The 16,301-nt window shown below is 39.1% G+C and overlaps 2 protein-coding genes across 13 annotated transcripts in view; one reads left to right on the forward strand and one right to left on the reverse strand.

Moving 5' to 3' along the window:
* Positions 1-15,908, reverse strand: part of LOC108733574 — a 78,383-nt gene extending 62,475 nt beyond the window's left edge. For all 12 annotated transcript variants that reach the window (XM_025980428.1, XM_025980434.1, XM_025980433.1 and 9 more), the window contains exons 1-14: positions 15,612-15,908; positions 15,187-15,547; positions 14,757-15,122; positions 14,187-14,690; positions 13,255-14,124; positions 12,899-13,192; positions 9,830-12,838; positions 9,623-9,773; positions 8,125-9,557; positions 7,874-8,056; positions 6,963-7,812; positions 6,727-6,902; positions 5,749-6,669; positions 5,544-5,681 (exon numbers count right to left, since the gene is read on the reverse strand). In XM_025980428.1, the coding sequence (XP_025836213.1) occupies positions 5,544-5,681; positions 5,749-6,669; positions 6,727-6,902; positions 6,963-7,812; positions 7,874-8,056; positions 8,125-9,557; positions 9,623-9,773; positions 9,830-12,838; positions 12,899-13,192; positions 13,255-14,124; positions 14,187-14,690; positions 14,757-15,122; positions 15,187-15,547; positions 15,612-15,899 (9,544 nt within the window). In that variant the 5' untranslated portion in view covers positions 15,900-15,908. The remainder of the gene's footprint in view (positions 1-5,543; positions 5,682-5,748; positions 6,670-6,726; positions 6,903-6,962; positions 7,813-7,873; positions 8,057-8,124; positions 9,558-9,622; positions 9,774-9,829; positions 12,839-12,898; positions 13,193-13,254; positions 14,125-14,186; positions 14,691-14,756; positions 15,123-15,186; positions 15,548-15,611) is intronic.
* The window catches only part of LOC108733576 (protein transport protein SEC31-like), a 260,375-nt gene that overhangs the window by 63,616 nt on the left and 180,458 nt on the right, over positions 1-16,301 (forward strand). The window lies entirely within an intron of this gene.

Raw genomic sequence — 16,301 nt, forward strand, 5'->3', positions numbered from 1 at the left:
TACTCGTAAGTGTTTCAGATGTTGTTGAATAAAGTTCTTCTGTAGTATTACCAGTTATAAAAGGTGTGGTACTTTCAGGTATACCATGACTTTCTTTGTGGGACTTTTGTGTACTAGCAATTGTGGTTTGTTTTGGTAAAGTAGTTGTGTCAGTGAAATGCTTAACTATACTTGTAGGTGTTTCAGATGTTGTTGAATAAAGTTCTTCTGTAGTATTGTCAGTTATAAAAGGTGTAGTATTTTCAGGTATACCATGACTTTCTTTGTATGACTTTTGTGTGCTAGCAACTGTAGTTTGTTTTGGTAAAGTAGTTGTGTCAGTGAAATGTTTGACTGTACTCGTAAGTGTTTCAGATGTTGTTGAATAAAGTTCTTCTGTAGTATTACCAGTTATAAAAGGTGTGGTACTTTCAGGTATACCATGACTTTCTTTGTGGGACTTTTGTGTACTAGCAATTGTGGTTTGTTTTGGTAAAGTAGTTGTGTCAGTGAAATGCTTAACTATACTTGTAGGTGTTTCAGATGTTGTTGAATAAAGTTCTTCTGTAGTATTGTCAGTTATAAAAGGTGTAGTATTTTCAGGTATACCATGACTTTCTTTGTATGACTTTTGTGTGCTAGCAACTGTAGTTTGTTTTGGTAAAGTAGTTGTGTCAGTGAAATGTTTGACTGTACTCGTAAGTGTTTCAGATGTTGTTGAATAAAGTTCTTCTGTAGTATTACCAGTTATAAAAGGTGTGGTACTTTCAGGTATACCATGACTTTCTTTGTGGGACTTTTGTGTACTAGCAATTGTGGTTTGTTTTGGTAAAGTAGTTGTGTCAGTGAAATGCTTAACTATACTTGTAGGTGTTTCAGATGTTGTTGAATAAAGTTCTTCTGTAGTATTGTCAGTTATAAAAGGTGTAGTATTTTCAGGTATACCATGACTTTCTTTGTATGACTTTTGTGTGCTAGCAACTGTAGTTTGTTTTGGTAAAGTAGTTGTGTCAGTGAAATGTTTGACTGTACTCGTAAGTGTTTCAGATGTTGTTGAATAAAGTTCTTCTGTAGTATTACCAGTTATAAAAGGTGTGGTACTTTCAGGTATACCATGACTTTCTTTGTGGGACTTTTGTGTACTAGCAATTGTGGTTTGTTTTGGTAAAGTAGTTGTGTCAGTGAAATGCTTAACTATACTTGTAGGTGTTTCAGATGTTGTTGAATAAAGTTCTTCTGTAGTATTGTCAGTTATAAAAGGTGTAGTATTTTCAGGTATACCATGACTTTCTTTGTATGACTTTTGTGTGCTAGCAACTGTAGTTTGTTTTGGTAAAGTAGTTGTGTCAGTGAAATGTTTGACTGTACTCGTAAGTGTTTCAGATGTTGTTGAATAAAGTTCTTCTGTAGTATTACCAGTTATAAAAGGTGTGGTACTTTCAGGTATACCATGACTTTCTTTGTGGGACTTTTGTGTACTAGCAATTGTGGTTTGTTTTGGTAAAGTAGTTGTGTCAGTGAAATGCTTAACTATACTTGTAGGTGTTTCAGATGTTGTTGAATAAAGTTCTTCTGTAGTATTGTCAGTTATAAAAGGTGTAGTATTTTCAGGTATACCATGACTTTCTTTGTATGACTTTTGTGTGCTAGCAACTGTAGTTTGTTTTGGTAAAGTAGTTGTGTCAGTGAAATGTTTGACTGTACTCGTAAGTGTTTCAGATGTTGTTGAATAAAGTTCTTCTGTAGTATTACCAGTTATAAAAGGTGTGGTACTTTCAGGTATACCATGACTTTCTTTGTGGGACTTTTGTGTACTAGCAATTGTGGTTTGTTTTGGTAAAGTAGTTGTGTCAGTGAAATGCTTAACTATACTTGTAGGTGTTTCAGATGTTGTTGAATAAAGTTCTTCTGTAGTATTGTCAGTTATAAAAGGTGTAGTATTTTCAGGTATACCATGACTTTCTTTGTATGACTTTTGTGTGCTAGCAACTGTAGTTTGTTTTGGTAAAGTAGTTGTGTCAGTGAAATGTTTGACTGTACTCGTAAGTGTTTCAGATGTTGTTGAATAAAGTTCTTCTGTAGTATTACCAGTTATAAAAGGTGTGGTACTTTCAGGTATACCATGACTTTCTTTGTGGGACTTTTGTGTACTAGCAATTGTGGTTTGTTTTGGTAAAGTAGTTGTGTCAGTGAAATGCTTAACTATACTTGTAGGTGTTTCAGATGTTGTTGAATAAAGTTCTTCTGTAGTATTGTCAGTTATAAAAGGTGTAGTATTTTCAGGTATACCATGACTTTCTTTGTATGACTTTTGTGTGCTAGCAACTGTAGTTTGTTTTGGTAAAGTAGTTGTGTCAGTGAAATGTTTGACTGTACTCGTAAGTGTTTCAGATGTTGTTGAATAAAGTTCTTCTGTAGTATTACCAGTTATAAAAGGTGTGGTACTTTCAGGTATACCATGACTTTCTTTGTGGGACTTTTGTGTACTAGCAATTGTGGTTTGTTTTGGTAAAGTAGTTGTGTCAGTGAAATGCTTAACTATACTTGTAGGTGTTTCAGATGTTGTTGAATAAAGTTCTTCTGTAGTATTGTCAGTTATAAAAGGTGTAGTATTTTCAGGTATACCATGACTTTCTTTGTATGACTTTTGTGTGCTAGCAACTGTAGTTTGTTTTGGTAAAGTAGTTGTGTCAGTGAAATGTTTGACTGTACTCGTAAGTGTTTCAGATGTTGTTGAATAAAGTTCTTCTGTAGTATTACCAGTTATAAAAGGTGTGGTACTTTCAGGTATACCATGACTTTCTTTGTGGGACTTTTGTGTACTAGCAATTGTGGTTTGTTTTGGTAAAGTAGTTGTGTCAGTGAAATGCTTAACTATACTTGTAGGTGTTTCAGATGTTGTTGAATAAAGTTCTTCTGTAGTATTGTCAGTTATAAAAGGTGTAGTATTTTCAGGTATACCATGACTTTCTTTGTATGACTTTTGTGTGCTAGCAACTGTAGTTTGTTTTGGTAAAGTAGTTGTGTCAGTGAAATGTTTGACTGTACTCGTAAGTGTTTCAGATGTTGTTGAATAAAGTTCTTCTGTAGTATTACCAGTTATAAAAGGTGTGGTACTTTCAGGTATACCATGACTTTCTTTGTGGGACTTTTGTGTACTAGCAATTGTGGTTTGTTTTGGTAAAGTAGTTGTGTCAGTGAAATGCTTAACTATACTTGTAGGTGTTTCAGATGTTGTTGAATAAAGTTCTTCTGTAGTATTGTCAGTTATAAAAGGTGTAGTATTTTCAGGTATACCATGACTTTCTTTGTATGACTTTTGTGTGCTAGCAACTGTAGTTTGTTTTGGTAAAGTAGTTGTGTCAGTGAAATGTTTGACTGTACTCGTAAGTGTTTCAGATGTTGTTGAATAAAGTTCTTCTGTAGTATTACCAGTTATAAAAGGTGTGGTACTTTCAGGTATACCATGACTTTCTTTGTGGGACTTTTGTGTACTAGCAATTGTGGTTTGTTTTGGTAAAGTAGTTGTGTCAGTGAAATGCTTAACTATACTTGTAGGTGTTTCAGATGTTGTTGAATAAAGTTCTTCTGTAGTATTGTCAGTTATAAAAGGTGTAGTATTTTCAGGTATACCATGACTTTCTTTGTATGACTTTTGTGTGCTAGCAACTGTAGTTTGTTTTGGTAAAGTAGTTGTGTCAGTGAAATGTTTGACTGTACTCGTAAGTGTTTCAGATGTTGTTGAATAAAGTTCTTCTGTAGTATTACCAGTTATAAAAGGTGTGGTACTTTCAGGTATACCATGACTTTCTTTGTGGGACTTTTGTGTACTAGCAATTGTGGTTTGTTTTGGTAAAGTAGTTGTGTCAGTGAAATGCTTAACTATACTTGTAGGTGTTTCAGATGTTGTTGAATAAAGTTCTTCTGTAGTATTGTCAGTTATAAAAGGTGTAGTATTTTCAGGTATACCATGACTTTCTTTGTATGACTTTTGTGTGCTAGCAACTGTAGTTTGTTTTGGTAAAGTAGTTGTGTCAGTGAAATGTTTGACTGTACTCGTAAGTGTTTCAGATGTTGTTGAATAAAGTTCTTCTGTAGTATTACCAGTTATAAAAGGTGTGGTACTTTCAGGTATACCATGACTTTCTTTGTGGGACTTTTGTGTACTAGCAATTGTGGTTTGTTTTGGTAAAGTAGTTGTGTCAGTGAAATGCTTAACTATACTTGTAGGTGTTTCAGATGTTGTTGAATAAAGTTCTTCTGTAGTATTGTCAGTTATAAAAGGTGTAGTATTTTCAGGTATACCATGACTTTCTTTGTATGACTTTTGTGTGCTAGCAACTGTAGTTTGTTTTGGTAAAGTAGTTGTGTCAGTGAAATGTTTGACTGTACTCGTAAGTGTTTCAGATGTTGTTGAATAAAGTTCTTCTGTAGTATTACCAGTTATAAAAGGTGTGGTACTTTCAGGTATACCATGACTTTCTTTGTGGGACTTTTGTGTACTAGCAATTGTGGTTTGTTTTGGTAAAGTAGTTGTGTCAGTGAAATGCTTAACTATACTTGTAGGTGTTTCAGATGTTGTTGAATAAAGTTCTTCTGTAGTATTGTCAGTTATAAAAGGTGTAGTATTTTCAGGTATACCATGACTTTCTTTGTATGACTTTTGTGTGCTAGCAACTGTAGTTTGTTTTGGTAAAGTAGTTGTGTCAGTGAAATGTTTGACTGTACTCGTAAGTGTTTCAGATGTTGTTGAATAAAGTTCTTCTGTAGTATTACCAGTTATAAAAGGTGTGGTACTTTCAGGTATACCATGACTTTCTTTGTGGGACTTTTGTGTACTAGCAATTGTGGTTTGTTTTGGTAAAGTAGTTGTGTCAGTGAAATGCTTAACTATACTTGTAGGTGTTTCAGATGTTGTTGAATAAAGTTCTTCTGTNAATTATTTTTGTAACTATCTTAATAAAAAAGCTCCTTGCTTATATACCTCCAAAGTAAGCATTTCGACCGCAACATAAATAGTTATGTCCTCTACAATTCAAAAGAACTGTTTTTCACGTTTCATACGTTATACGAAAAAAAAAGAAAATCACTCGCAATTAGACACCCTGTATACGTTGCTTAGCTATTTCTCCAAATTTTCAACAAATACATGTCTACTACTACTACTCTGTAGGTATTATGTGGTGGAATGTGTTTAATTTCCTGAAAGTGTCCCGAAATAAAAGGCAGATTGGAACCTGAAGTGTACATTCCACATACTATAAATAAGTAAATTATATAAGTTTGACGTGTCTCTTTGTCTCTCTCTCTCTAGGTATATAATAAGATGCATCAAAATTATTTACATTAATTTCACAAAGTTACGAACAAGTCTACATACACACGGTTATAAAAACTAAAAGAAGTAAAAAAATAACGTGCACATCTGTACAAAGTGTCATTATATTATTATTATTATTATTTTGATTGTCTAACGGATACTGAATTAATGGTATTGAAAAGCATGTCTTGTATACAGCACATGAGTGTAGTATGTGTTAGTACTGTTACTGGGGAGTACTCACCCCTTCGGCACTCAACTTCTGGTTGACCGCTCATTCCTGGTGGACATCTACATACAAAGAAGGCGTGCTCTCGAATGCATTCTGCATTTTTACCGCACCCTTCAGTCCTACAATCAACTAAACCTCTTTCTTTTGAACCTAAACAAGGAGGAACGTGTTTTATGTAAATTCTAATGGGCTAAAGTATCGAATAAATCTAGCTTACATTCGATTGTTGGATCTCCAGATGGATACTGTGTCGGACAGTAGCATTCTGACGTGCCATTTGCAACTCTACATAACGCGTTTACTCCACACAATTTATCTCTACAAATGTTTATCAATTTTGCTTCGCAGATGCATCCTTTGTATGCATCACCGTAACATCCTGGAATACAAGTGCATTTTACTTCGCCCTTTTCGTCCTGACAAATGGCGTTACTTCCACATGATTTGCTTGAGCAAATGTTACTACTCGGTAACTTGCATTCGACATTTGCATTTCCTATGTAACCAGGTGGACAAGAACATTCGGGCTGTCTGTTTATTACTTTACATTGGGCGTTTAATCCACATGCAGACCGAAGAAGACATGGATTTTTACATTTTCCGTCTCTGTCACATTTCATGTCTGGCTCACAGTCAATGTCCTGTTTACATCTACTTCGTTTGCATTCGATGGTCGGCTCTCCTTGGAAGCCGTCCGGACATATGCAGATTTTCCTATGATTTGACATTTTACACAGCGCGTTTTTGCCACACGCTTGATCGTTGGAACAAGGATTTCGGCATTTATTCTCGACGCAAACTTCGCTATCAGAGCAATCCTTGTGCGAGTTGCAACCGGGTGTGCAGGCGCCCCGCAGACAAATTTGTCCGGGTGCGCACGAATTGGCGTTAGAACAATTCGTTCTGCATTCTCCCTGACGGCAAATTTCACCACATGAGCAGTCATTATTAGAATTGCAGTGCGTCACGCAGTATCCTGCCTCGTCACATTTGCAAGCGTCATTGCACCTGCTCATAGGTTTTATACAGGACACTAAAGGATTCCCAAGGAAATTGATTGGACAGACGCATTGAGCAGCATGATTTATTACGCGGCATTCTGCACACGCTCCGCATGTTACAGCTTCCTTGCAAGGATCTGAAATTTAAAAGTTGGTATACTTATATAATTTATTGTTTTGTCGCTTTAACTCACTTTGGCATTGGTTATTTAAACAAACTTCATCCGATGGACAAACTGTATCACTTCTACAACCCGATTTACAAAGGCGATTCTCACAAATTTGATCGTTTTCACAAGATATATCTGAATTACAAATGACTTTGCAAACCCCTTGGACACATTTTTCGGTTGCCAAACAGTTTTCGTTCCTGAAAAAATTAAATATGCGATTTTCGACTTGTAGAAAGTTAAACGGTGATCATAAATACCTGTCGCATTGCTTTTGGCAATAGCCATCGTTACATTTGAATCCTTTGTCGCAACTGTTAGTTGAAGAGCAAGGTAATAAGGGTCTCTTACAGAAATTTTCAGGACTTCCTACTAATGACGTTGGACACTTGCAAACTGTTTGATGATTTTCAACTGAACAGATGGCGTTTGTTCCACAGGCAGTTGGCGAATCGCAAATATCTGCACATTGATTATTTATACAGGCTGTTGTCGGAGGACACTCGGAATTTGTTCTACACCCTATCACACAAACCAGGTCTTGACAAATTTCACCAGTTCGACAGTTATCATCTTGTCTGCAAAGTGCCGTACAAATTCCTGTCTGCGGCTCACATCGTTCGTTGCTAAGACAATCCTGATCCTGAGCACAAACTGGCCTACAAACGTTGTCAATGCAAATGTTATTAGGTAGGCATTGCCTGTTTTCCGAACAGGAAGAAGGAGGCGTTCTAACACATGCTATATTGGCTGTTGGATTTGGAACTAGTCCAGATTTGCAAGAACAGCTTGCCCTGTGATTCAGTACAGAACAAATTGCATTTGGTCCGCACGGCGAAAGTAAACATGGATTGGTGCATTTGTTGTTTTGACATGACTCACTTGACGAGCAATCATCGTCAGTGTGGCATCCCACTTGACACGTGTTACTTATGCAAATGTGACCTAAGAAACAGTCGTGGTCTACGCGGCAAGTTAAGATGCAGTTTCCTCTGTGACATTTTTCGTTAAGAGCACAATCGTTATCAGCGGTACAAGCCGGAAGACAACCGCTCTCTTTACACTCTTGGTTGCTTTCGCAATCAATACTCGTTCGACATGGTTGAGGTACTACAAAAAGAAAATCATATAGTAAAACTTACCAGATGAGTTTTCAATAGATATGACTTACTTCTGAAGCATTCAGTTTCAGCGTTTCCAGTAAAATGTACAGGACATAAGCACTGTTTGATGTGATCAGATATGTGACATTCGGCATTCATACCGCAAGCCCCTTTTAAGTCGCATGTGTTAATGCATTGCTGCTGAACGCACTGTTCATTCAAAGCACACTCCGTATCCGATTGACAGGATGCTAAAAAGGAAAGAAAAAAATAGTCATTATCATTACCTTTTATATGATAATTGTGCTCTACAACTTACGTCTACAAGTGCCACTGTAGCAGTACGTATTTGAAGGACAGTCCGTTGTAGCTTTACACAGAATAGGCTTAGGACTACAACCGTGTACCAAATCGTTCGGATTTCCTTCATAACCCGAAGTACATGTGCAATAATCTTTGTGTTCGACTGCCACACATTCTGCGTTAGGACCACAAGCGTTTTCGTGGCAAACACTCTTGCACTTTGGCAAGCCATTATCTGTTGTACATTTGGCAGTAATAGGGCAATCTTTGTCTGTTAGACATTCTACAGCAGGTTTGCAACCGTCTTTGTATGGTTCACCTATCATTCCTTCAGGACAATAGCATTTAAAAGAGCCTCTAGAATTTTGACAGAGCGATTTAGGTCCACAGGGCGAATCTGCGCAAAAATCTATAAGATGACATTCCTTGTGCGGATCGCCAGTAAAACCTGGTTGACAATAACACATCTGCTGGTGTTGTTCTGCTGAGCACAAAGCGTTCCTGCCGCAAGGATTGTGGACAAGACACGATATTTTACACATGTTTTGGTCACAAAGTTTATCAGCCGAGCATTCTTCGTTAGATTCACATTCAATATGTCTACATCCTTGTTTATCGTCGTGGGGATTGCCCTTGTAACCTTTTTTACAATCGCACGTGGCCTCATGATTTACTGGCAGACACACTGCGTTTCTGCCACAAGAGACATCAGTACAAACCTGAATACATTCGGCTTGTCCTAAGTGATTTATCACACATTTTTCACTTTCGTCACAATCGTTGTTACTATAACATTTTTGTTCTAATTTGCACAGTCCATCTTGACAGAACTGTAGGTGAGGACAGGACGAATTAGCTCTGCATGTTGTTTGGCATATTCCTTCAATACACATTTGATCTTGGATGCATTCTCGAGATGTTGAACAGATACCAGAGCAGATTCCGTTTGCACATTTGACGCCACCTAAACATTGGCTATCGTGAGCACAGTACTGTATGGGGGTGCAACCCAGTTGGGGATTTCCTGTATACTCGGGAAGGCAAGTGCATGCTGCTACATGATTTTCGGGGAAGCAACTTGCTCTCTCACCGCAAACGCTACTCAGCGAACATGGATTGATACATTGATTGTCTATACAAGCTTTATCCGACGGACAATCTTCGCTATTGCTGCATTCTATTTCTATGCATTCAAGATTTGCATCTCCGATTGTCTTAGACGGACAGCTACAAACGGGCATATGTCTCAGAGGAGTACACAGGGCGTTCTTTCCACAAACTGATCGGCCGTCACAAGGATTTTTACATTTGCGATGCACGCAACTGGCTGTTGAAGGACAATCCGAATCGACAAAGCAGTCTCCCGGTTTGTGACAGCCAGTTGTGTATGGATCACCAACCAGGCCGTCAGGGCATACGCAAATGAAGCTTCCAGGATTATTTTTACATCTAGAAAAATCATAATAATAATAATGAAACTTAATTATTCTGTACAAGAATATCTCGTAACTTACATTGCGGTAGTGTGACAGGGACTGGTAGTACACTCATCGAAATCGACACATGTTTGCTCCCAGAATTTATAACCGGTAAAACAAGTACATAACGCTTGATGATCTTTTACTTGACAACTTCCTTTTCCGCAACGTAAAGCATCGCAAGGGTCTAAAATACAATTTATTTTTCACATATGAAACAAAATAATAATATTTAGAACTCACTTTTGCATTTGTTGATTTCTCCTTCGCAGAATTTATCTTCGGGGCAATCATTATCCGTCAGACATTCGACTTTGAAGCAGCCGACGTTTTTATCAAAGGCGTTTCCTAAATAACCCTGCTGACATGTGCATGTTGCCTTGTGATTTGTGACATCGCAATCGGCGTTTGATCCACATGGAGATAAAAGGCAAAGGTCTGTACATTGTCCGCTCACACAAGCCAGACTGTTGTCACACTCTGAATCACTTCTACATTGCTGCGTTAAAATGCAACCGTCTTCTACTCGGCCATTGACAACAGTGCCTTCCGGACAGGTACACTTATATGATCCAGGAGTGTTGATGCAAAATGCACTTGGATGACAAGGATGTTCTTGACATTCATCGACATCTAAGCAAGTGTCTCCTGAAGTCTTGAAACCTAAAGCGCATTTGCACTTTTGGTTCTCGCAAATTTGGTTTTCTCTACAACCATCGTTGTTGATGCATCCGAACCGGCAAACCCCTTTATGGCATAGCTCTCCCGAAAGGCAGTTGCTATCGCTGTAGCAAATTTTTGTGCAGACATTGTCAAAACATGTTTCCCCTACTGCACAAGCGTTGCCGTTTTGACATGGTAAACTACATCTGTTACCGATACACATGTGTCCAGAAGGGCATTCTTTAGTAGTTCTACAAGGGTACGATTTTCGTACGCATCCTTGCTGAGGTGCAGGGTTTCCTTCGAAACCCGGAGGACACTTGCAAATAGGCGAATGACGTTCACAGTTACAAAGAGCGTTTGGTCCGCATGTACTTTCGATATCACAAGGATTTTGACATTTATAATTCAAGCAGGCTTCTGACGACGGGCAATTTTTGTCACTTCGACATCCCAACACGCAAAATCCGGTTGCACAGACTTCTGTTTCTCGACATTGGGAATGTGTAGTACACGGTATTAGACATATGTTCTGTACACATTTTTCTCCAGAAGGACAATCGTTATTGTTTCGGCATACAGATTTACATTGGCCACCAACGCAGATTTCGTTGTTGCAATCGTCGTCGGTACTACAATCTGTACTTGCTCGGACACAGCCTCTAGGAAATCCTTCTTGGTTGGGTTCGAATTTTGCCGGACATGAGCACACTGGACGTTTATTGATTACTGTACATAACGAATTAATACCGCAAGAGTAGTTAAGACATGGATTTATACAACGTCCATTTCTGCATACGGCTTCCACTGGACAATCCAAGTCTCCCACGCAACTGCCTTCTTTAACGCATCCATTTGTGATAGGGTCGCCCACCATGTTTGGCGGACATTTGCAAATACGACCCGATAATGTTGCTTCGCAAATGGCTGACGGATGGCAAGGATTGATTTCGCATGTATTAATCGGTGAACATTGAATGTCTGCAATAGGATCCGGTCGAAAACCAGATGGACATTGACAAACAGCCTTGTGATTCTCGCCAATGCACACAGCGTTGTCTCCGCAAGATTCTTCGTCACACGCGTCGTAACAAGTGTGTGTCATTCGATTGCAAAGTTGCGCAGGTGGACAATCGATATTGTAAACGCATGGGACAGCTTGACATCCCTTAATTAAATCGTTTGGATTTCCAACAAATGCTCCTTCTGGACATTGACATTGTGCTATGTGATTCTTAACATTACAAATGGCTCGTGGACCACATTTAATGTTTTCGCAAGCGTGTTTGCAAGCAAGAATTCCATGCTCGCCAACTGTTTTGCATTGTTCGTGCTCCTTGCATTGTGCGTCAGACGTACATTCGTTCTGAACAATAGGCAGGCAACCGATGCGATCGTTTGGATTTCCGGTGTATCCGTTTAAACACTGACATTGACCGTCGTGGTTACTTGAAACGCAAATTGCATTGCTGGGACAAGTGAACATGGAACACGGGTTGATACATTTTGGTACTCCCAAATTATCGGGTAAACATTTTAATGTTTCCTGGCAGTCATTGTCGGAAGCACATTCTTGAACTGATGGTTTTTCACAGGTTGAAGTTACCGGATTCCATATAAAGTTGGGCTTACATTGACATATTGGATTCTTTAATTCGTTTAATGTACATTGTTCGTGAAGACCGCACGCCACATTGTTACATGGATTGAGACACTTCAGTATTCCCGTTGAACTTATTGTACATACATGGTCTTTGTCACAGTCGGAATCGCGGTTACATTCGTTTGTAATTATTTTCCCTTCCTGTTGACAGCCGAGGCTTAAATCTCCCGGATTACCGTGATAGCCAGGTCCACATATGCAAGAGGATTTGTGTTTGTTACTTATACATAAGGCGTTCGGACCGCACTGAAGTTTACTGCAAGCGTCTACGCATTTTCTTAGACCTTTAGCAAATTGGAAGCAAATTTCTGTGTTCTTGCAATCTTCGTTACTATTACATTGGCCAGTTGTGGCGCATCCATGAAGTAGGTCTTTCGGATCGCCGGTGTAACCGGGAGGGCAGAAACATTTTCCTTCTTCACACACTGCCCTTGGACCACACTGAACGTTCTCACACAAATTGATGCATTTTCTGTTCTTACACGAATATCCTTGTGGACATAAAATGTCACGATTACAAGGACATGAAAACGGATCTTGACATACTCCCACTTGTAATGGTGAGCACAGGGTGAAAGGATTTCCAGCATAACCTTCGATACATCGGCAGTCATAACTTCCTGGAGTGTCTATACAAACTGCATATTCGCCGCAGACATTTTTGGTGCATTCGTCTATATCGTGACATTCAATGTAAGGATTTCCGGTAAAGCCTGCAGGACAGAGGCATTCTATTTGACCATACGATTCTTGACATTGGGCGCCTTTTCCACAAATTTTCATTGCGCACGTTCTTTTCTGGACAGCGTTACATTCTTCATAGGGATTGCCACTCGTTCCGGAATTACATACGCACTGATTTGTAAAGCCGTATTCGCAGTGAGCGTTCTTTCCACAAGAAGGACTACAGCCGGGTGCCGTTATTGCTGTTTATTAAAAAGCAGTCAGTATTCGTACTTGATTTATTATTAAATAAAATAACTTACGTGGCATGCAGAGAATATTTGGATTTCCAATAAAATTGAGATTGCAAACGCATTTGTTGGAACCCTGATCACAATGAGCCCCCACTCCACATATCACGTCCTCGCACTTTTGTTTACATCGTCCACTTACGCAGACGCTCGGTTCTGGACATGGATTTTTAGGAGAGCAGATATCTGTTGTACATTTTCCTCCTGGAAATGGATTTCCTATACTTCCTTCTAAGCATTTACAAGTCGGTCCCGAGCTTGTCACTATACATTGAGCACCATCAGCGCAGAGTACTCTGTCACAAACTAAAACAAAACAATTCTGGTTAAAATTTAGAAAAATTTACTTTCAGAAATGCTGTACATACGTGATACGCATTTTCCTCTGCTGTTCTTTTTGAATCCATCTGCACATTGACAGTGTGCGGCATGTCCTTTGGCCTCGCAATAGGATTGAGGGCCACAGTCCTTTGAGTAGCAGGGATTCACGCAAGATCCGTCGGTACACTTTAGAACGTCGGCACAATCTCTATCGGTAGCACATTCAGTTTTAGGTTGTCCAGGAAGATCTAGGATACATCCTGACTTGTATGGATCTCCCGTCATCCCGTGTGGACATATACATTTATATCCTCCCCTTTCATTTAAACAGTGAGCTGCATATGCGCAAGGTTCATCGATACATTCATCGACATCGACGCATCCTCGTGAAGCATCTGCCTTGAATCCTGGCTTGCATACACATTTTGGAGGATCGGAGGGTATACAATCTGCATTCAAACCGCAAGGATATCGTTCGCAAGGGCTGTTACATGAATTGTCGTTTGGGTCTGTGAAAAACGGCACTGGACACACGCATTCTCCTGGTTGTATACATTTTTCATTAGGGGAACAGTCACTATCCAAGGAACATTGCTTCTGGGCAGGTGAACAGATCCCCTTGTAAGGATCACCGCTGTATCCTGTGGGGCAGATGCATTTGTACGATCCAATACTGTTGATACATTCTGCTCCATAACCACACGATTTGGTCTCTGTACATTCGTTAACGTCTTCACAGGAACCGTCTGATCTAGTTCGAAAACCTTTTGGGCATGCACAATAGCTCACCCCTCCAGTTATAGTTATACATTCGGCACCGTGCGGACATTTTTCGTCTTTAGAACAGCCAGCCAATACACAATTTCCATCTACCAATTTGTAAGGTGCTTGACAACGGCATTCGGGGCTGTTACATTCTGAAATAAATTTATTTTAGAATCTTAAATGTACGCGATGAAATCAAATAATAAGACATTACCATTGCATTCTAAAAATGGATTTCCATTAAAGCCGGGTGGACATTGGCAATCGTAACTACCAGGTAAATTTTTACAAATGGCATTAGGTCCACACGTGGGTCTGTTCAGCTCGGTACATTCGTCAACGTCTCGACATCTACCTGTTTTCTCATCTCTTACAAAACCTTGTACACAAATGCATACGCTCCCACCGAGTGCTCCATCTTTTATGCATTGTTCACCAGCTGGACATGGTTTCGCTGCAGAACAACTAAACGGGTGGATAATTTTACTGCATCCTGTTCTGTAGGCATCTCCCGAAGTTCCTCCAGGACATTGACAAGTAAAACCTCCTGGTTCATTTTTACATATCGCACCAATTTGGCAAGGATTATTTTCGCATTCGTTAATGTCCACGCAACCTCGTTCCGTTTCTTTGTATCCGGATTCACACATGCATTTCGCAATCTGATTTATTAGCATACACTTTTGGTTTGGTTCGCATGACAAAAATTCGCACGGATCTAAAATAAATTAAACATTACTTAGGTGTTTTCAATGGGCCGTTGTATAAGAGGAATAATTCTTACGACGACAATCGTTTCCTGTATTTGGCTCAGGACAGACGCACTTTTGGAATTCGCAAACTGCATTACCGGGACAATCTGCTTTTGATTTACATGTGACAATTTCATTGCACCTTGTAAAGGGGTCCGGATCTGGCACCGTTCCTTCAGGACATTCGCATTTAAACGAACCTGGAATATTTTTACATACTGCTCCTTGACCACATGTGTTGGGTCGAATACATTCGTTTATATCCTGACACTTGATCAACGGATTGCCTGAAAATCCTTGTCGACAGGTACATGAAAAACTGCCAGGTGTGTTGGTACATACACTGTTAGTCCCACATCTTCCATTTGGTCCAATGTTTTTATCGCATTCATCAATATCTGGTCATTGGATTAAACTTATTAGCAAATTCATCAGGAGGATTTTATTTACAAAATAACATACCGATACAACCGGCAGAAATGTCACTGGGATTGAACGTCCAACCATCCTCACACATACAATAAGCTTCTTGACCTTCCGGTTTACAATAAGCGTGATTTCCGCATTGAACATTATCGCAGGGTGCTTTGCATTGCATCCGTGGGGGAGCGCCTACATAGCCGTTTTCACATTCGCAGTGAAAGCTCCCTAAAGTGTTGGTACATATTGCAAACTTTCCACATGGTTCTGATTCACATTCATTAACATCTACGCATACAGCACCCTGCGGTGTAAAACCTTTTTGGCAAAAACATTGATGGTCTATACATTCAGCGTTATTGGTGCAATCGTAATTCGATTCGCAAAGGACACTAACATCTCTCTAGAAGAAGACAAATTTGTATGACTTAAACCGCTTCTAAACTGTAATAAGGGTAATGTTGTACCTGTTCACAAGCGATTTTTGGTGAAGGACTGGCTTGAAATCCTTGCGGACAAATACAATTATATCCTGGTTGAGCATTCTCACAAATTGCATGTGCTCCACATGGTTTCTCTAATGCCACACATTCGTCTATATCGGTACATTTTTTGAAAGGATCGCCAGTGTAATCCTCTTTACATGTACAAGTGTAACTTCCAACTGTGTCCCTACACACAGCGTTTTCTCCGCACGGATTTGATTCGCATTCATTTATATCTGAAGAAAATTTCAAGAAATGCGACATGTTCATCGGTAACCTATATCATTAACCGAAAGAAGAAAGACTGCAAGAAACAGAACAGTGCAGACAGACAGGCCAATCATTGAAGGACATAATTTCGTAAAACCTCTGAAAGTCAGATGAGATGATGCAAAAGAAAAATAACATAAACAAAAAAGAACCACCACGTCAATCTACAAAACGTATTAAAATAATAAATAATAAGTATAATTCACAGTAGTAAAAACGATACCAGAACCTGAAAACTACAGGGATCTAGAAATTAATAAACATATCTAATAAAGTCTACTTACTACAAGTATAAGGTATAAACGATACTGAAAACAGTAGTACCTATTAAAACTGAAAACTAAGAAGGTAATTTATATACTATAGGTATGCAGTTAAGAATACATAAGTAAGTTTGGATAC

Source organism: Agrilus planipennis, unplaced genomic scaffold, assembly GCF_000699045.2.
Source record: "Agrilus planipennis isolate EAB-ADULT unplaced genomic scaffold, Apla_2.0 scaffold41, whole genome shotgun sequence".
Classification (NCBI taxonomy): domain Eukaryota; kingdom Metazoa; phylum Arthropoda; class Insecta; order Coleoptera; family Buprestidae; genus Agrilus; species Agrilus planipennis.